General features: G+C 33.6%; 2 protein-coding genes across 2 annotated transcripts in view; one reads left to right on the top strand and one right to left on the bottom strand.

Moving 5' to 3' along the window:
• The first annotated feature begins 1,307 nt into the window (after positions 1–1,307).
• Positions 1,308–20,339, top strand: LOC106690779 (uncharacterized oxidoreductase YoxD). The gene is made up of 8 exons (XM_067050381.1): positions 1,308–1,418; positions 1,855–2,083; positions 3,394–3,563; positions 9,589–9,742; positions 14,194–14,323; positions 16,185–16,308; positions 16,920–17,039; positions 19,466–20,339. Exons 2-8 carry the CDS (start codon positions 1,865–1,867, stop codon positions 19,608–19,610), a joined length of 1,062 nt encoding a protein of 353 aa, XP_066906482.1. The 5' UTR covers positions 1,308–1,418; positions 1,855–1,864; the 3' UTR covers positions 19,611–20,339.
• Positions 20,340–20,960: 621 nt separating this feature from the next.
• The window catches only part of LOC106690780 (aldo-keto reductase family 1 member B1), a 12,761-nt gene continuing 12,197 nt past the window's right edge, over positions 20,961–21,524 (bottom strand). The window contains exons 6-7 of the mRNA XM_014436329.3: positions 21,172–21,323; positions 20,961–21,094 (exon numbers count right to left, since the gene is read on the bottom strand). Of these exons, the coding sequence (XP_014291815.1) occupies positions 21,052–21,094; positions 21,172–21,323 (195 nt within the window). The 3' untranslated portion in view covers positions 20,961–21,051. The remainder of the gene's footprint in view (positions 21,095–21,171; positions 21,324–21,524) is intronic.

Below are 21,524 nucleotides of genomic sequence, written 5' to 3' on the forward strand. Positions count from 1 at the left end.
TACTACTACTACTACTACTACTACTACTACTACTACTACTACTACTACTACTACTACTACTACTACTACTACTACTACTACTACTACAACAATCAGTCTTCAACGGCTATTGTTAAGATGCCTGTACATGATCACCAAGCCATGGCGGATGCGCACATGTGGGTGGGTTGCTTGGCTTGACAGGCCTAAGTTTGTTGCCGATCCGTCGAGAGTCGGTTTTTGGACACAGATCAACGGGGGTTCGTGAAAGTGCTTGTGTAGCATCTACACCATTGTTCTTTGTTTCGTTGCAACTGAGAGCTGTTTAGGTTGAAAGTGTTTGTTGCTACTTGTTATAATAAGTTTTATAATTAATCTCGTTTATTTGTATTAATTCTCCTTCATTTACTTTTTTTTTTAAATAAAAATAATACAATCCAAGTGCAATGGCTGAACCACTTGTACATCTGCCATGCTTGCCATTCTGAAAAACATGTGGATGGTCCGTTCGGCGGTTCCTTTGTTTACCGAGCATTTGTACAAGTCTTCGATTCCCCGCGAGTGGCCAACATGTAGATACGCCATTAAAACTATATAAACTATAGTTGTTCTCCGGAACTTATGGTTCTACTTTATCACTACTAAAAGGAAAGCATCAGGCAGGACCAAAAATGTGATTCATCCTGACACTGACATCTCTCATACAATGCTGAAAGGGACATATTTTTAAAAACTTAACACCCCCATTTCCAGACCACATCTCCTGAAACTTTATTCCTCTACTTGCCTAGATTTTATTGTTCAACCCCACTATTCCACCCCTGAATCTATGGTATTATTGGGCTTTCTTAAAGCCCCCACCTTATAATTTAAAGAAACCTAATTAGATGAATTCTATTTGTCCCACATCTCACTCACACAAATTTGATTGGACAAAGGCTCCCCTTCCTATACTTCTTTTTATGAATATATTTTGGCTAATGGGCAGAAGATCATTAGAATAGTTACAAGTCCAAAGAGATGAAGTCCTCAGCCATCAGCTGAGTTCTTCCTATTTTGTAAGAAATTAGTTTCAGTGCTTATGTAACATTTTATTTTACAATAAAAAGTTAATTTTTAAGTTTTATTCAATGTAGTATCCTTTAATTCGCATATCGACAAATAAGCACGATATTGGAACATCGAGGTAACATCAACGAACGACACCTCCACAGACCATTAACCAACTTGCTGTGAGTGACTTTAGTGATTTAAGATTAGTGGACTCTGAGTTTTCTTTTATATAAATATTAATCAATGTTTATACATATGTTAGCATCTCGATCAAATCAGTTTTCGTTGTTTTTATTTTTAAATATAGAAAATTAGCAATTTATTTTATATGTTTTCTTCTTTTTCTTTCTATTTTATAAAATTATAAATTAAGATAGAGTTATCTTGTAAGTATTTCTTTGTTTATTATTTCATTTTTCTAATTAGGGATAATATCCTTTAAATTTTTATATATTCATAATTTCTTAATACTAAGAGTGTAGGGGGTTATTTATTGTTTATGGGTCATTTCTATTTTATTTGTTTACATTTTAGTATTATTAAATTTGTATATCATTTGGAAGTATATTTTCTCTATTTTTTTATTTTTCTGCATTACTTCGATTTTTGTGAGGTTTTTATTTTCAGGTCTTCTGTGTATTTTAAGCCCGACCCAGCGATTATTTTTTAATCTGGGAATAGACTTGTATTTTCATTCATGAAAAGCCCCTCACCTCAACAGAGAGTTAGAGAGTTTTACACGATCTCTGTTTGGGCCACATTCCCCAGATACGAATTCTTTCGGCGGCGATCCTACCAATATATTTTGCATTGTTTTTGCAGAAAATACAAAATGGTGTTAGTGACTGAAGGTTTGGAAGACGGGCCCACTAGCAAGAGAGAGCTAAAGGAGCCAGCAAAGATCAAGAAAAATCACATTCTCATTGTCATATTTTGGATTCTTTATTTATGTTTATTCATAGCCCAGGAGATAGGAGCAGCCGTAGGATCCTTCCTTTGGGGACTGACTTTTAGACGAGAACCGAAGTCACTCAAGGGCAAAGTGTGTTTGGTGAGTATTGCTGTCATACTACAAGAGCCCAAGAGCAGAAAAATGGCAGTTATTTCACCCCAATTTTTGATTACTTTAATGAAAACTATCTATCACTACTAACCAAAATTGATGAGTCTGCGAATTATATATAGGGGATGTAAAAAAATAGGGACTGTTCTAAAACTTAAAAAAAACAAAATTCATTTATCTTTACAATTATCCACACACTAGAAAACGTGAGTGATCATCATTAAAAGTAAAGTAAATTTGCTAAAACATGAGCCCTAATAGAGCTATATAGGTTCAATAGTTCCCGAGATATAGCTTTTTAAATAGCAACATTTCATTAAAAACTGCACTGAAAAATCAGTATTTTGCGAATTTATTTTAAGAAATCTATATCTCATATAATCAAAACTATTCGATGTACAGATGTGTATTAGAACTCAAATTAATGCGACTAACAAACTACATTCGCGAAATGTTAATTTCTAGTTATTAGGATAAAGTTTTTGAATATATCATAAACATCTACATACATCATAGACATAAACTCCTACAAAGATAAACATAAACTAATTTATAGTACATTTAAATAATTTTAATATTAATGCTGCTAGTCATCTGTACGTCTTATGATCCTGAATTTTTCACACATAAAAATATTTTCCCGAACAACGATAAATCAACATTTTGTGAATTTATATAGTCGAATATCATGAAAACTACTATTCCTACAAAGATAAACGACATTGCCTCCTTTATAGGGCATTAAACTAGCTTTAATTTGAATGGTAATGGACATCTTTACGTCGAATGGTTTCTAGGATATAGATTTTTCAAAATAATTTCACTAACTATTGATTTTTCAGGGCACTTTTTATGAACATAAATAACTCAATTAGGGCCCGTATTTTAGCAAATTTACTTTACTTCCAATGATGTCCTCGTAGGTTTTCTAGAGTTGTTGGTAATTTTAAAGATTTATAGCTCCGAATGATTTTTTTTTTTTTAATGCTTTAAACAGCCGTCATTTTTTATTCCTCTTAACTTTACTTGGCAGACTCATCAATTCAGACTGTTAATTATACATAGTTTTCATAAAATTAATCAAAAACTGGGATGAAATAACTTTTTTTTTTAACCCGGCTATCATACAATCAGTTACAATTAATTTAATTTGAAATTGCACAAATAAAATACAATTAATTTTAATTGGTGATTTGTTGATGAAACACTGCTCAATTGCTAGTTGACCCACAGCTACTGTATATATATACTGTTTGACTAGGTAGTGTTCATCCAAATAAACAAATACCTCTGCATAGGTGACAGGAGCAGGCCGCGGGCTTGGGCGGGAGTTCTGCCTGGCTTTGGCGAAAGAGGGAGCTGTCATCGCCTGTTTCGACATTAACGAACCTAACAACAAAACCACAGCCACGATGATCATGGAGATGGGAGCCAAGGCAGTGCCATACACAGTCAACGTAGCCATCAAGTGAATACCATTGTACTAGTATGATATGATTAATATAAATTATTAATAATTTATCATAATGGTATTAAAAAAAGTATGCATGAAAATTCACAATATAAATTAAAAACTGTATATTAATTATATATCATATGTGTGAGGCGTGTAGCTTCAAAACCAGCTCCATCCGCATTTTTCTGAAATGCCTTTTTTTCCATTTCGGGCATGTTCTCGATACACTGCATCATACTGCCAAGCGGTTAGGAGCAGAAGCAGCTTCTTCCCCGTGAAAATTGCGTTCAAACTGAAGCATTTTTTTTTTTAATATCCCCCTCCCTGGCCATTTCTGGCATACGAGGTGCGGGAGCAGTGGGGTATTGCGCGCTGGGGTTTGCGCATGCTACTGCTCCCAAAGATCACCAATTCTTTTTTTTTTTTTTATTCAATTGTTTACTGTGGTGCAGACTTCTTCTTCTGGCAACGCACCCCATTTCTGTATACCTTATACCTATGCTTGGATTCTTCTCGAAGTGCAGGCCTCCTCTCGTCGTTTCTGCACTCCTGGTACATATGCCTGGTCCTGTAGTATTCTTTTTTTAACTGCGTTATGCCGGTGTCCCCCATGGAACCGGACGTACTCTCGCCCTTCAGCGTTGGAGGGTAATAATCGCCGTTTCAGTGATGGCGCCCGTAAGCATTGCCACTCTGCGGTCAATCTCGGGCTCCTCATCTATCGGGGTCATCTCCTTCCATTCTCTGTCAGCCAGTATTCCCTCCAATTCGCTGGAAAACGCTCTCCAGTTCGCCGATCGGGTCACAAAGCCCTTTTCTACTTCTGGGGCACCGCCTTCCTCCTCCACCGCACCTCAAGCACCCATGTAGTTGTGAGCCCGCCCCTCGCGGGAGTGTCTTATCCTTCCTTGGAAGCCTATACATGTATTTTGTCCCAAAGCTATCCGAGGCCTGCGTGCCACAGTAAGGCTCCCCTGTAATCCTTTTTGGGGCCAGTTCCGCGCCCTCATATTTTCTCCTCTCCTTCACCGGAATGAAGGCACTGAAGGCCCAGCTCCCATCGTCTTCGGTTCCTCCACTGCTCTTCGGTCCTCATTCCCCTTTTCTCTTTCTTTAGCCCTACATTCGGCCGTACGTTCTAAGAGGATGCGGGCTTCTTCGTCGACTTTCGCTTCCAGGTCTTTTATTATGTTTATTTATTTTTTTCAAAACCAACTCCATTTTAATCACGGAAGGTTTCACCGGCATGGCGCAGGTTTAGTTGTTTTCATGCCAGTTTATTAAAGATTTCCTTTTAATATTTTAACCTAGTCTTATGTGTCATGGCCGCAAATGTAGTTCCCTATCCACTTCGCTCTGTGATTGTTTTTGTGTCATATGGGTTATAGCTCTAACCTTGCTCTCAGACTATGTACAGCATGAGTTATTAAATAATTAAACACTTTTATATTCTCATTCAGTAGAATTGTCTACCTATTTATAAAAATTTGGCAAATTATAATTGACATTAGTTGATCAAACAAGACCAATTCTCCGTACGGGGTCCTAATACTGTAAATTTCACGATAAAGGTGCTGTGTACTCCACTTTCTATTGGTCGTTAGTTCGAATCCAAAGACTATAAAATTTGTAAAATTTTTCCAGAACTTGGAGAAAACAGCTCATTTCATTGAAACTAATTCAAAAACACTGGGTCGAACTGAAGACTCAACCCGGACATACTCCGAGATCACCATCAAGAGACAACAGCCCCTCTCATCCTCAACCTCAACCTGCACGTCATCAAAATCCTCCCCATCGTCTACCCTTACCACATTATACAATTACTACAACATCCACTCCCATTTCCATCTCGTCCATCCGATAAACTGCCCGTCCCTTGTACCATTTAAAACAAACACAGCTCCTCATACCCCAGTTTCGAATATATCACGAGTCACGCATTACTTCTAGTCACTAAGGTGTTCATCTCAAGCCCCTGATTCATACCCTCATTATCAAAATGCAATCGATAAAACTTCAATCCTTTCATCCTTCTTAACAAATCTTCAAGAGGCTATCAAACTCCTTATCAACCTTCTCGCAATAATCCTATCCGAAATCCCGCTTAATTTCGCACGATGAGACAAAGACCCTAGCTATCCTGTTATGGAATGCTAATGGCCTACCGTGATGAACTCAACTTATTCCTGCATGACCAACACATTGACATAGCCCTACTAACTGAAACTCATTTCACAAAGGACCCACTTTTATATAAGAGACTATATAACTTATAGATGAGTTTGACAACACTTCCCATACTGATTCTTGCATCCTTATCCCATTCCCTTCCAATCAAACTGATACTATACAATCCACCTCGTTTATCATTTCGAGTCGCCCTTTCTATGTTACCTTTTCAGCTGTATATTGTCCTGCTGGTAATAACCTTTCTTATAATCTCCTTGATTCCTTATTCCGAACCCTCGGACCACGCTTCATTGCTGGAGATATCATTGACTATAATGCTAGACACCAACGATGAGGATGCCGCACATCTAACTCCCGTGGTAACATCATATCCCGTCTTTCCAACTCCAATACCTATTTCATAATCTCACCCAAAAATCCTACGTATTGGCCTACATCCCTCAAAAAGGTAGAAGTAAGTAGAAAGCTCCTGGATATGACCTAAAACATCCCACATCCTAATACTTCTTCCTCAGAAAGCCATCGTGTACCTCACCTACATACACAACTACGTAATGCATTCCACATATTTTCCTGACCCATGGAAATTATCTATAGTTAAAGTACTACCCAAACCTCAAGAGAACCGCAGAGTACCCATCCTCCTAACACCCTATCTCTCTATTACCGATCATGGATGAAATCCTCAAAAAAATCATTTTGAAACGCCTATACCCCATCCTAGATTCCAATCATATAAACCCTTATTACCAGTTTGGATTTCGAACATCCCACTCTACTATCCAACAATGTCATCGTGTGGTGGACGTTGTCTCGTCTTCTTTGGAGCGCGGAATGTACTGTGCGGGAGTCTTTTTAGATGTAGAACAGACTTTTGATCAAGTCTGGCTCCCAGAACTGCATTACAAACTCCGTGAATTCCTACCTCCTATATACTTTCTCACTGATACGTTATACCAAGTAAACTGCAATGGTTCCTATTCATCCATCTATTCTCAATCCACTGGTGTTCCTCAAGGTCCCATCCTCTACACAGTATATATAGCTGACATCCCAACCAATCATAACACTACCCTCACCACCTATGCCCTAGACACATGTGTGCTCGCAGTGAATAATAACCCTTTAATTGCATCCCAAACCCCATACCACAGCCTTCGAAAAATGGTGTCGTAATTGGAAGATTAAAATTAATACCAACAAATCCCATAAAATCATCTTAACCCTTCGTCGTAAATCTACCGACAGTATCCTTTAATAATATTGCTCCTACTCCTGTCGAAAAGATCCGCTACTTTGGACTACATCTGGACAAACGACTAACCTGCAATTCTCACACAAGACTGAAAAGACAGGAAACTGGACGTCGATTTCAACTATTCGACAGCACTTACTAGACAAACGGTCTAAACTTCCACTTATTTATATTACTGATCTACATGACTGTAATAAAAAAAGCAAAAACTTCATTAGAGTGCTACCAACGGGTAGTATCTCTGCAGACCTGTATCACTCCATTATAAACATACATCTACTGAATGTATTATTATATACAGTTGTAAATTTCAATAAAGATATAGAAAAAAAATCCACTTTCACAATAGAAAACTTTCCAGATTTAGAGATAATATTGCAGTATGGGGTAAGGTGAACTATCTTGACGATGTAGGTGTTGAACGCGGGGATGTTGGATACAAATAAAATGTTTTTACTGTTCTTACTGTTTTATTAGTTACGGTTAGATAGTATAAAACGTTCTTACTGCAGTGAGAACAACCAACACAATATACAGCAAAGCTTGACAACCTTCCAACTACTGTTACAAAATCATTGCAAGCGCTTTTAGCTCAACAGTCGATATATTCATAGTTTGCCACAGAGCAACATGTATACAATAACAAATGAATTTTTACATCACAGTTTAACACACCCTCTTAAATATTAATTTTTTTTTTCAAATTTAGTTTTACATCATTTTTCTTTTAAAAAACAGGATTAGCAGAATTTTCATTTTACATGCATTATCAAAATCATTTTTAAATTACAATATTAGTTTTCTGCAAAAAAAACTTTTAAGTTACAATTTTTTTATTTTATGTTTCACAATCACTTCACTGAGTCCCTGATTCAAACATCTCCAACTGATCTTTTGTCCTTTTGTAGATGATTTGAACTTTTCGTCTTTCGACTACATCTTTACTTTTCACAATTAGAATTATAATATTCAGCAGGATTGAAAATATTCGTTGAATCATTTTTCATCGTTTTTTCTTCTTCTTAGTACCAGTATATTTCTTACTTTTTTCTTCTAATGTTTCTTCATCGTTGACACAAATTTCTGGGTCACCATTTAAACCTTTCAATTTGTATAACTTTTCTTTAATCCGACCAGGTTTCTCTTTCTGTTTCTTCTTGATGTTTTTTAGACATTCCTTGCACAAACGAGAGGCACCAGATGGAATTTTTTAACTTGAATTAATTTATTTTGTCGGCATGCCAAAGATACCGCCGGACCTAGGCAGAAACCCATCGGCGAAGCATCTAAAGAAATGTACAGATATAACAGAGGGTATGCACCCCCTGGGTACAATTGACCGTGAAGGCAGAGATAAACAAATAAACAGCCCTTATCTTACACGTGCCCACTTTAAACACCTCAGGGAAAATACAGCGAGTGTCAAAGAAAAAGCCGCCTTAATTGAAGACAAATAAACAGCCCTTATCTCACACGGTGCCACTCTAAAAAACCTCGGGGAAAATACAGTAAGCCGCCAGAAGCCGGCTTTCTTCAAAGAAAAAGGCCGCCTTAATTTAAACATGAAAGGTAGGAAAAGGACCGATTTTCGCCGAAGGTCATTTTCTTCTCACCCCCTCTGAAAATAGAAGAACCAATCAAAAGACAGAAATCAAAAGAAGGAGTCAGAAAGAGAGGGGAGAAAATAAGCAAAAAGGGCAGGAGGAACACAGTTGAACACAGTCTGAGAGAGCCGGACGGAGGAAGACAGTCGGAGGGAGTTTGGGAGTTGAAGACAGTCGGAGAGAGTAAGACGGAGGAAGACAGTCGGAGAGAGTCGGAGAGTTGAGGACAGTCTGGGAGAGATGGACGCTTGAAGACAATCTGAGGGAAGATCAGGGGAAGACCAGTTGGAGGCAAGAGAAGGAAGTCACACCTCGCGGAGATTAAGCAGCGGCAGTCGGGAGGCTGCGGAGCATAGAGGATATGGACGCTCTTCCGCGACAACTGCCAAGCCGACAGACGTATTAAAACAAGTAAGACCTTTTCTGTTGTAATTTTAATGGCAAGAATAGAATTAATAACTTAGAGTCAATATAGCTATCATAGATCCCAACTGGTACTTCTCAATTCATAATATAATAATTAAAGTATAAGGAAACAAGTCTACCATGCTCTCTCATAATATTATTCTTGGTAATGTATATATAATTGTAAATATAAAATATGTAACAAAGACTTTACTTTATAATTAAGAATCCCTGCATGTCACCTCATATATAATACCATAGTAAATTGGTGAACACGATACCGTTGGAAAGGAACTCCAATGATTAATTATAGATATTCATATCTAGCATACCATGGCGAGGGGGTCCAGATGGTGTCCAGTGTTTGAATTAAATATAGCGCATACTTTTTCAGTCGGTTCCCATCAGGAACCAATAGATAATACATAATATAAATACAACTAAATAATATAAATACATGAATATATGAATAAATTTCAATATAATACCTGTACGGGGAACCCCTAGTCGGGCTTAGAAACCCCCGAAGCCCTGTAACACGGCAATATATATATACATATACTGTTATTGTTTTTTTTAGAAAGGATCTTGATCACCTCGTCTGCCAAGTAGAAAAAGATTTGGGGCCTATCTACCTATTGATCAACAATGCTGCTATAGTGGGCAACGTATTTGGAATCCAAGAAGACTTTATTAGAGCTTCCTTCAACACTAATGTCTTCGGACCAACATGGGTAAGTATTAATAGATACAAATATTAAAAAATTGTAATATGCTCCCTCCTCCTCCAAAAAAAAAAAATAAAAAGAAACCATACAGGGTTAGCAACAAATTAATATGTACATTGTGGGAAAACCCCAATATCATGGCAGAGATTTTTAAATCCCTGCCTTCCTAGCCTAGCCAGTATCCGAAGCCAACGTACGTCACTATCAGTAGGACCGGTAAGACCGCAGTTACCATCAGATATCATCAATGGATTACCATCCATAACAGATATTGGTGTGAAAACAGCAATCGTCTGTATGACCAAGTCAGGTTCTGCTCGCTTGGATGACAGTGCTCATTCTAACGAAGTTATTGGGTGGCAAGAACTTCATGAAAGGGGACTACAAGCTAATCTAGCTCTGAGGAGAAAACCAAGGATTGAGGTGAGGGTGTGCCTTACTCCTGGGGATCAGCGGAACTAGTTAGCTATTTATAGGGAAGAAATGATTCAATGGACAGCTTTGCTTAAAGTCACCAAGGCATACCGGAGTGTTTCACATGTGGCTGTGCAAGTCCTAGTGTAAGGGGTACATCTCGACCTCCTTCTGCAGGAAGAAATAATGAAGTTTTAATTCATGAGAGAAAAGGCTCTGTAGGACTCCTGATAAATCTTCAGGACAGGATTGACGAAAACACAAGCAAATGGAAAACGATTCTCCGGCAGGAAACCGGAACCGTTATTGGCTGATAAGCCCAAAAGGTGCTACCTTAAAGAAATATTTCCTCACAGTTCGGCCATGTAAGGAAGCAAAGTGGTTCCTCCTAGGCTACTGGCCCACTCAATTCCTCACTGGGGATGGGAGATTTCAAGCCAACCTTCATGGCCACGGGATGAATATCGACTCTCTATGCTCTAGTTGTGGTGTTCTGGAGATTGCTATAAACATCATCATAAACTGCACCACTTTTGATGCACTATAGGTCAGATTACTAAGGGGAAACTCAGCTCTGTACCCTCATAGAGAACGATTTCCCTCAGCTAGTAACTGATGAAATCTACCTGTATTACAAAAAAATTGAATACAGTTGGAAAACTATTATTGGGCCAATCCATTTCAATCATCTTCAAAGAAAATACCATCATATCCACCTGAACCAGCCAAAAATTGAACATTTTTATTTTAAATATTGTAAATTTATTTGTTAGCAGTAGTTCGATGCTATGGATACATGTTTCATGTTAAACTGCTGCAGCACACCTGTTTTGCTCTAAAACCTGGGGAAAGAGGAAATAAAGAAATAATAAAAAAAAAAACTGACCTAGCAAAGTGGGACAAACTAATTTTTATCTGGAGAAAGTTAATGTTCATTTTTCTTCCGAAAAAAAACCTTAGTTAGGAATTTCCATATAGGAATTCCATGAAACAATGTTGTTGTTTTTCTAAAATTGCAATATCTTCAACATATCCACCTGTATATCCATACCATACAATATCCACCAGTCCACGCAAAACTTAGAGGAGTTGTTTAGGTCTCCTCAATCACTTGTAAATTTAAATGTAATTCTACAATTTCAAATTACAGAAATTGGTTGATGTTTGCCCAATTCTACTCTATGAAAATACTAATCTTACGTGGTACTTAGACCTTTAAGAAAAGAAAAATTAGGAAAAAAACAAAACATTATATTATTCTAATTACACATTTTTCAAAAATATCTAGTAGCATTGACTCCAAAATAAATTTCATTCTAGGAGTGATGTTAAACCAGGTTATTTCATGGGGAGAGTTAAAATTACAATATAATAATAATTACAATATAATAATAATAAAATAAATGAATTATTGTTTTAGTGTATTTATTCCTTTAGCATTTCTTTATTTAGCTATTGTATTTAGGCTGACCTTATTGGAGCTACTATTTCATTATTAAAGCTGCTTGAGGAGGGTGCCCCCTATGCATTATTTTTTTTCTTTCCTCCTTTTTTCTTCATAAGGTCATAAATTTCTTTAATCGCCATAGATTTACTAGGAAGTGAAACCTTTGTTTTGTACTTTCATTCGTTTAGTTATTTCCTCTGAATTTGCTTTATTACACGTACTTAGGGTGTGAATTTACTATCTTACTTTAAACATCAATCGTTTTTACTATTTCCTATACATGGGTTTAGAAATTATAAACTTATATTATTCCATTATTTCTCTAGTGCCCCCTCATGCATGTATGCATTATTTTTTGTGTTAAGATGCAAATCAATCATTTCTAGGTGATTGTCACATTAAATTATTTTCACAATTCAAGGTTATTTATTATGTTAACATTTTTATATTATGATAACAAATTCTGTACATGCTGATAGAGTACCTTATATATTAAAAGGCCTCTAATCTTGAAACCATATTTAAAAACACATCCTGTTAACATGTACCCCACATTTAGTTTCCTATAAATTAGCCCAGCTTAATTTAGCTTAATTGTTAGAGGAGGGTGCCCCCCTCACATTTGAATAGAAACTCGAGACACTGTCATCTAGTGGCAGCTATATGAAGCAGTAGGCTTTGGGAGCCATCTTGGTCCCTTCATCTGAAGAGTGAACAGCATTTCAAGTGCCACATTATTTTTGTCAGAGATAAACAATTCACCATGAGTGGATAAGCTACATCCCACTCAGGCGAAGGGACAGAAGCAGGATGAAAGAGGGAAGATGACACAGGAAGAGAACAATAATATGCACTTTCAAGATCTCAATAGCTCACCGATTAATCTAAAATAACTTCAACAGAAGTAAACTACAGCATCTATTATTATATGTAATACCATTTATAATTTCAAATAGCCCTGTCACGATCTACAATCAAAATAAAATACTAAACCACATTGTACAACCTTTTGGCAAACCCCTACACAGCCATGTGTCTTATTATTCAATCAAGAATACAGGCATATCTCCCTATATCACCATTCTTCATTTCAATATTATCATTATTATAAAACTCATTAAATACAGTCCACTCCATTTATTCAAACATGCGATATCATTAACATACAATTAATTTTGGTAATATCCACCAACTTTGACTCCAGAGAATATCTAAATTATACAAAAGCAAAGGTTTTGGCTAAGCTTTTAAGCCATCTTTATTTGAAATGATAATGATAGAAATGATAGTAATAAAATTATAATGAAATAGGTTGATAAAAAAAGATGCACAAACATAAAAAAGAAATATAAACGAAAATGAATAATGATAGGTAAATATAAAGAAAAGAAAAAGGAAAAATATAACAAGAAAAAAAAACGAATTAAGGATACATAAAATAAAAAAGATATGAAAAACATATAGTAAAACACATAAATTGTGTATAAAAACATTTGAATTAAAACTTGTTAATAAATAAGTAAATTAAGAGAATATTATTTTTTTCGTTTTTTAGTAGTTCGTGGGGCTCTAAGTTATAATATTACCCAGGAAATATTTGTTCTTATGTACTTCTATATTCTCATTAGAATGGTCTGGCAAGTCTTAAATGTTTGTTGTTTTTTTTTTTAAAGAAAATCTTCCTTCAATATTTTTAATTTTTTTATTTCAAATCAATAACTACTTCAAATTTTTACTAGTAATAAAAAATAGATGAATATAAACTATGAAAGTATTCAATAATTAACTTAAGAAGATAAACAGAAATATTTTTTTCCAGGTTGAAAACAATTCCAGAAATAAGAGTAGTAATATAGATGTGTTATATACTCTTGAAAAGCCAAAGATTTAAATAAATAATATTTAACATATTAAGTTATAAAAGGTATTAGAGAATAATAAATAATACTTAAATAAAAACTAATAGTCTTATTTTATCTATCAACATGCAATATTGTTCACTTGTTTTACTAAACCAAAAAGCAGACTAACCATTTTCATTATTCAGAAGCCATGGAGATCAAAACAAACTCGTTTTAAATATTTCAAGATGGCTTCACCCGTCCTACAGTCTGTTAAATTACTGCTATGCTGAGTAGGTAGATTGAAGTTTTTCATTAGTTGACTGTTTCTCTACCAAGATTATAGCAAAAATTAATCCCAGAAGAAATGGAAGATGGTAAGAATTGTCAATGAAGTTTTACCAATTTACCTCATGAATCATCACAAGTGAATTAGAGTGGTTGTGCTACAATAGATGTTTTGCATCGACCATCAAGGGTTGGGAAGAGACAAAAGAAGAGGACTTTTGGGTATTGGAATGGCGGGATAGAGGACACCTCCAGGAAGCAGGTAGTGCTGACCATTCTTTGTTTACTAGCAGAAGTAGCATCTTTAGGAAGAATACATCAAGAATCATCAGTCATCAAAGAAGAATAGATAATTGGTTAGTTTTGCTCAACATAGGATTTAAGAATATTTATAATTGTGTATAAAAGCATTTGAATTAAAACTTCTAAATAAATAAATAAATTAAGGGAATATTATTTTTTTTCAGCTGATTAATGCAGTTCTGCCATCCATGAAATTAAGAAACGAAGGACACATTGTTAATATTTCATCATCTGCCTCAAAGATGGTGATGTCCCCAATTATGATTTATGGAGCAACTAAAACAGCTCTGGCTTGTAAGTCCGAACATTTCTGTATTCTACCAGAAATAGAATAATACCCCTATAATCTAGAAATTTAGGAAAGAGTCAGACAAAGAATAGAGATCTATGTGCCACCAGGAATGGTAATGTTTAATGAATTATACACTACATTCCTAACACCCAGATCCAAATTTGAGTTTGGAGACAGGGAACAATTAACCACAGATTGACACTTAAGTTTGGATTCTCCTTGGGCTTATCCAGCAACTAGAAAATGTACACACAGCTATTGGATAGGAATAAACTAGATGATTAAGCATGAATACTGTGCCATCAGCTTCTTGTAGTATTAAGTGTTACTGAAGCTCGGTTAAATCTCACATCCACCATCTATGAGATTTACCATTGATGAGCATAATAAAAAGAGTTGTCAATAAACAATTGTCAATCAACAACAAGCATCTTCCTCAAGAGTCGATTGAAAAATGAAAAATCCAAGTGGCATATAGCTTTCTCGTGGTGTGATTGAGAACATTCAGAAAAGGTGAGGTAGGAGGCTTTGACACAGCATAAATCCGTATTTAAATAATTAAAATAAATTATAGATAAACATTGTATTATAGTGTGTTGGTGTCAATAGTTATAATGAACACTTTTCAATGGCTTCCTTATTAGCTTTATTCAAGTAATTGAAAATGCACCTACTTTTATTAAAATATATAACCCATTCTAGTATATTATACATTCCTTTAATGTACCATATGCCCTAAAATATGATGAGATTGTGCCAGTTTTGAGGTTTTTTATATTCAAATGAATTTAGTTCAGAATGATGGTACTTCATCATCATTTCAGCTTTCTGTTCCTAAGCACGAACAATTTTTTAGTGATTAGTAATATTTTATTACACTCATCAAGTGGTGTGAGATCAGACCACCATTTTTCACCTTTTTAGTTGCCCTCAATTCAATTATCACATATTCTAATACCTTTTCTTTTTTAAAATAAAATTTACAATAATTACTATATCACTTTGGGATACTGCCTAATAAACCATTTTTCTCATTACTAATTACATTGTAACTGTGTTTTATATTGATATAGTAATACCTGTTTAAAGCAAGGCTACTCCCAACTCATTTTGAATCTTTTATTTTTAAATTATTTCTCTAAATGTTTTTCAATTTTTTTTAAATAATTGTTCTGTAAAAAACTACATGTTTCTTTATCAGACAAACTCACCTTTTTTTTTTTTCATTAAAAATGGAAATTTTTTTTTGTAAGTAGGGTTCCAAAAAATAAATCTGCCCTGGCCCCAAATGGTTGGTAAGACACTGATAGTACACAAAATAACAAAACAAAGGTAACACAGTCTCACTACATGAAGTAAACCTATTTTTAAATTACAGTGATAACATGACAGACAAAAAGGAATAATAATAAAACCCCACAGATAATATTTGTTGTAATAGATTAATAGAAATATATTACTTAACAGCGCATAACATTAATCCTTCATGTTTCACAAGCTGCAAAAAAGTGATGACAGAGAATTGCTAAAATAATTGCAAGTCTTATGGAAGATATTAGAGGATTGTGATTACACTTATAGATTTGCGCAAACATACAAATGGACTGTGCTATACGACAAATGTAATAGCTCTGATCAAAAGCTGCCTGAGAGCACTTATTTGCTGAATTCTGTCTTGGTCTATTATCATCCCACATGGCACAATCTCACCTCATTGGTATAATCAAACAGTATGGAATAAGCTAAGGTAATCAATAACTTCCAGTAATACATTACCCTTGCGATTGTATTAAACTTAATATTCACCATCTATAATATGTAAGAAATATTATAACTTCTTTCTTTTTTATTTACCTGTTCAAGACATAGGTAATTGCATACGTGCTGAACTACAACTCGAAAATGAGGACAACAACATAGTTGTGACAAATGTGCATCCATCAATTATCAATACGTCTGAAGATTACACATCAAGCGCACATCTTAAGTAAGTTATGAAACTAAATTTAATATTATTAAGGAACATGTTATTATAAAACTTATTGTTCAGGTAGTGATTTATCCATGGCCTCTAGTTAAATTTTTACAATAAAACCAAGGCAGATATCGATATAATGAAATATTAATCCCTTTGGACATTCATTTATACACATTTCAAAATTTTTCTGAAAGAAATTCTAACTTGTTAATTTTTAACATTCAAAAAGGTAACTAATACTAGGTTATATTTTTTAAATGACAAACTATGACACAATCAATGATTTATAAAAGTATTCTTTCAACAATGAATTCCTTTTCACTCTGATATTTAGTAAAACAAAATGTAACCAGTCTTGTAATTTAAGAGAATTTATTGCAGAGATCAGACCTATGTTCATAACAACTCTTTATTTTTTTAATAATTTCCTGTTTAATTATTAACAACAGTAAAAAAAAAAGTGTAAATGGGAAAATAAACCATAGGCCATGTTCCTTAATTAAAACTTAGTATCTGTTTTATTTTCCATTGGAACATTTTGATATTTATTTCTATATGTGAATTATTTGTGCTTAATTCTCAAAAAAAAAATATTGCTTTAAAATATGAATATGTTCCAGCCTAAATATAGTCGTTGAAATGAGTCATGTAGTGGAAGCAACAATGAAGGCTATTCACTACAATTATGACGAAGTGCTTGTGCCTTCCATCATGAAGTATCCACTTCTTTTAGTGAACGAGTAAGTGATATGAATAGTATCATTGGTCAATAATATTATAGAGCATTTATTAATTTATTTTTGTAAAAATATACATTAATTAATTTTGTTAATATGTACAGTAACATTTTCATTAAAATTGACCAACTGGAAGTGCCGCTTTTTATAATTGATTTTTTTTCCAAACTCCTAGAAAAAAAAAATTTAAAAGAGGTGTAATATAAATGTATTGTTTATCTGCACGAGTTCCTTTTACTAGAGCCAAACTCCATTCTAAGGAATGACTGATTTTATTGTGCTGTGATTTTATAATTAAATTGTGCTGGTGGTTCATTTCTGAGTTGTGTGAGGTGTTGGGGCACACCTCGTTTTATTGACTAGTATAATTGATTTTTTTTTTTTGATCCCTCTAAAATTAGAAAAAAAGGTCATTAAATTAATAGGTTGCATTACATACATTTGCATAATTCAGATTGGATATTACCTTTTTCTACCAATGGTACTTGAAGTTATACGGTGAAATACTTATCCATGTCTGTTCCATATGAATTCTACTAGAAATATTTGGAGGTGAAGGGCCTCCTTATATTGATTAAACATAAGAGAAAAATAAAACAATCAATAGTTATAGATGAAAGATGATAGAAAAATAATAAAAAAAAAAAAACAGTCAGAAGTCAAAAAAATAGTAGGGGAGAGGGGGGGTCTAAGAGAAGAAAGGAGTTAAAGAGTGTAATTGATTTGGACAATTTGTGCTTTATCAACTCTCTGGGCTGTTAAAAGCCATCTAGAGATGCTAAGTTGTTAGCTCTTAGTGTATCAGAAGATTTTATAGTAATCTTTATTGATTCAAATAATACATTTAAGAATCTTACAACATATTATATGGTTGTTACATGAGTTAAATTAAAGTATATACAGGAAATATTACAGATATTAATATACTAATGTTTGCCTGATCACAGCAGTAGTTCGTGGGGCTCCAAGTTATCATATTAACCAGGAAATATTTGTTGTTATATACTGCTATATTCTCATTGGAATGGTCTGACAAGTCTTAAATGTTTATTGTTTTTTTTTTTTTTAAATAAAATCTTCCTTCAAAGTATCTTAAATTTTTTTATTTGAAATTATTAACTACTTCAAATTTTTACTAGTAATAAAAAATAGATGAATAAAAAATGAAAGTATTCAATAATTAACTTCAGAAGATAAACAGAAATATTTTTTTCCAGGTTGAAAACAATTCCAGAAATAAGAGTAGTAATATAGATGTGTTATATACTCTTGAAAAGCCAAAGTAAGTTATAAAAGGTATTGGAGAATTACAAAAAATACTTAAATAAAAACTAATAGTTAAAAACTAATATCAAAATTCAATATTGTCCACTTGTTTTACTAAACCAAAAACCAGACTAACCAATTTCATCATTCAGAAGCCATGGAGACCAAAACAAACTCGTTTCAAATATTTCAAGATAGCTTCACATGTCCTACAGTCTGTTGAATTACTGCTATGCTGAGTAGGTAGATTGAAGTTTTTCATTAGTTGACTGTTTCTCTACCAAGATTATAGTAAAAATTAATCCCAGAAGAAATAGAAGATGGTAAGAATTGTCAATGAAGTTTTACCAATTTACCTCATGAATCATCACAAGTGAATTAGAGTGGTTGTGCTACAATAGATGTTTTGCATCGACCATCAAGGGTTGGGAAGAGACAAAAGAAGAGGACTTTTGGGTATTGGAATGGCGGGATAGAGGACACCTCCAGGAAGCAGGTAGTGCTGACCATTCTTTGTTTACTAGCAGTGATAGCATCTTTAGAATGAATACATCAAGAATCATCAGTCATCAAAGAAGATTAGATAATTGGTTAGTTTTGCTCAACATAGGATTTAAGTATATTTATAAAAGTAGCTATTAATGTAGTTAAGTGTCATTGTGTTCCAATCGTCTGGAAAACCCGCCCTGAGATAAGAGTCAATAATGTATAATAGTTTAAAATAAAATTCTCATATCTATTTAAACCTTGAAATCATCAAAGTTATATTTTAGATCTGAGAATAATAAAGATAGCTTAAAACAAACTGTTTAAGGTTAAGACCCTTATTTGAATTTTTCTTCCTAAGCTTGAAGGGATCACTTAGGTTGTTGGCCTTGAAGTGAGTAATCTTAGGTCTGGAACAGATAATTTAATTTCTGTATAAAATGAAACGAGAAGCAAAAAAATATGATGGAGGTAACCGACATTCTTCTGGCACTGTTAGTGGGAAGCTACTGACTTCTGTATTAGAGAAATAAACAATTTAAGTCCAACCGACCAGCTAATGCTGATGTTTTTCTGTCTTACTCAAACAATGGAAATAGTTCTCGTTCTTCTATTAAGTTTACAATATGAGAAATCCCTCTATTATTTACATTGATTTTTTATTTCTTCTGTTTTAGATTGATGCCCTCAAAGACAACAACAAAACTCTTGAAGCTATTTGTTAAAAAAATTATAATACCTACTCCTGAACAGTACAAGAATCTTCCCTGGCATGATCTAGTCAAGGAATCTTGTCTTATGGAAAAACAGGATGATAAATGAATAATACTGTACAATAATGATGTGTGATCATATTAATACTAGCGGAACTCCTATTTTTTGCACAGTATATTCATTTACATTCACTCAAGTTTTAGTGGATTTGTTTAGTTGGATAAAAATTAAATATTTCCAGCACTCAAAACTGAGCCATGCTCTCTCTAAGAAAAATATAACCTATCAACTTCTACCATTTCAAGGGGTAATATATTTCAATATGTATAATAATTATATTTAAACTTGCTACACATTAATTAATTGAAATAGTAATTGTTAAAATAACAGTTACAATATTATTGCAAGATTCGATCACAGACCTTATAAGTTTCTTAAGTAAGTTGACTCAAGCTTTGTCAGAACAGAAAATAGGTCAGAACGTGATAGAAATAGCCATTTCACATCAATAGTAAAACACAATTAAAAAAAAAATTATTAAACAGATAAAGAATAGCATATTAAAATAGACTCGCTCTATTCAAAACCACTTGTCTGATCCACATGGATAAGGATTATGATGCTGGAACATATTATGGTGGGCTAAGGAGAAAGGAATTGAGTTTGACAAAATTTGAATTAAAATCTTCAAGAACTGGCAGTAAGTGATGTGTTTAAAATAAAAAATTATGAATGGTTACTTTAAACCTCTTATTTTTAGTAGTCATTTAAGTATTTCTTTATATAGTACATTTGATGTAGAAAGTACCAATATAAAACAAAATATATTGTGATTTCATATCAGTTGTTATTAAAGTTTTGATATAGTACAATGCAATTTGCATTTTTATATTACCTCCCTGTAGTCCAGAGATTCCCTAAAATCAGACAGTCTGGTCCGGTGGCTGATGGATTAGTGCTCCTCAACCATCTCCTTCATACACCATTTTTCACCCTGACATCAAAAAGTATTATTTTTCTTTATTTTAATTCAAGTTGCCGAATGAACAAGTGCCGTAAAGAGGTTTTTATGCAAAGTTAACTGTAGCTAGAATGGAGGAATTATCAAAAAGAAAGAATGTTTAAACAGATTTATGTGATGATAAGGTTAGGGGAAGTTATGGTGAATTTGTGTTAAAGGGTCGAGGATTTGAGAAGTAGTAGTTACAATTTTTAAGCAGTGTGGGAGTGTTATTGTATAATACACTAATATATTTGGTTAGAACAATGAAATGACAGTTCCTGTGGCATGAGGAAAATGAAAGAAAAAAGACATTACTTAAATTAACTTCAACGATATTATTATTGTTCAAAATAACTCCTGTTAGCTTCAATATATTTCTCCCAATGTCCAATAAATTTTCTCTTAAAGTAAAATTTTGGCTTTGAATCAATAAACTTGAAATAAAACAAACACTATTTTGATTATATCAATAAAGTTTTATTTAAACAAAATATTTTATACTGAATTAGTCAGTTTACATAATAAAAATAAGTAAAGAAATTATTATTAAAACTCTTCATTGAAAGGATAATCTGGATGCCCTACACAGCTGTAACAGACAAACAAGGATCATTACATAAATGGAAAAGGCACTTTAAAATAATAACTTGTACATAATTTACTTACTCATCCAAAAGAACATATCTACCATCAGGTTTATTTAAACTATTTAACAATTCCATATCTTCTGGAGAGATCGTAAAGTCAAAAACGTCAAAGTTACTAGCTATTCTTGATTTGGTAACAGTTTTTGGGATAACAACAACATTTCGTTGTATCTAGAAAATTAAAAAAAAAAATTAAGTTATTGAACATGTTGATTAAATAACACATAATAATAATAGTAACAATGGGAAGAATATTTTTTATGGTATAGTTTTGGGTTAATATTAATTTTTTTTTATTTATTGATATTTACAACTGTATAAAAAATACAACAAGTAAATTTGATCATAATGACATAATGATGTGATACAGGA

This window comes from Halyomorpha halys, unplaced genomic scaffold (genome assembly GCF_000696795.3).
Source record: "Halyomorpha halys isolate HHAL.00 unplaced genomic scaffold, Hhal_1.1 Scaffold1871.1, whole genome shotgun sequence".
Lineage (NCBI taxonomy): Eukaryota > Metazoa > Arthropoda > Insecta > Hemiptera > Pentatomidae > Halyomorpha > Halyomorpha halys.

What these genes read in the sequence shown, in the direction of transcription:
- LOC106690779 (XM_067050381.1), top strand. Translation starts at nt 1,865, where the DNA reads ATGGTGTTAGTGACTGAAGGTTTGGAAGACGGGCCCACTAGCAAGAGA. An exon ending in ACATCAAGCGCACATCTTAA is followed by an intron (nt 16,309 to 16,919) that starts GTAAGTTATGAA and finishes AATATGTTCCAG; the next exon opens with CCTAAATATAGTCGTTGAAA. An exon ending in CCACTTCTTTTAGTGAACGA is followed by an intron (nt 17,040 to 19,465) that starts GTAAGTGATATG and finishes CTTCTGTTTTAG; the next exon opens with ATTGATGCCCTCAAAGACAA.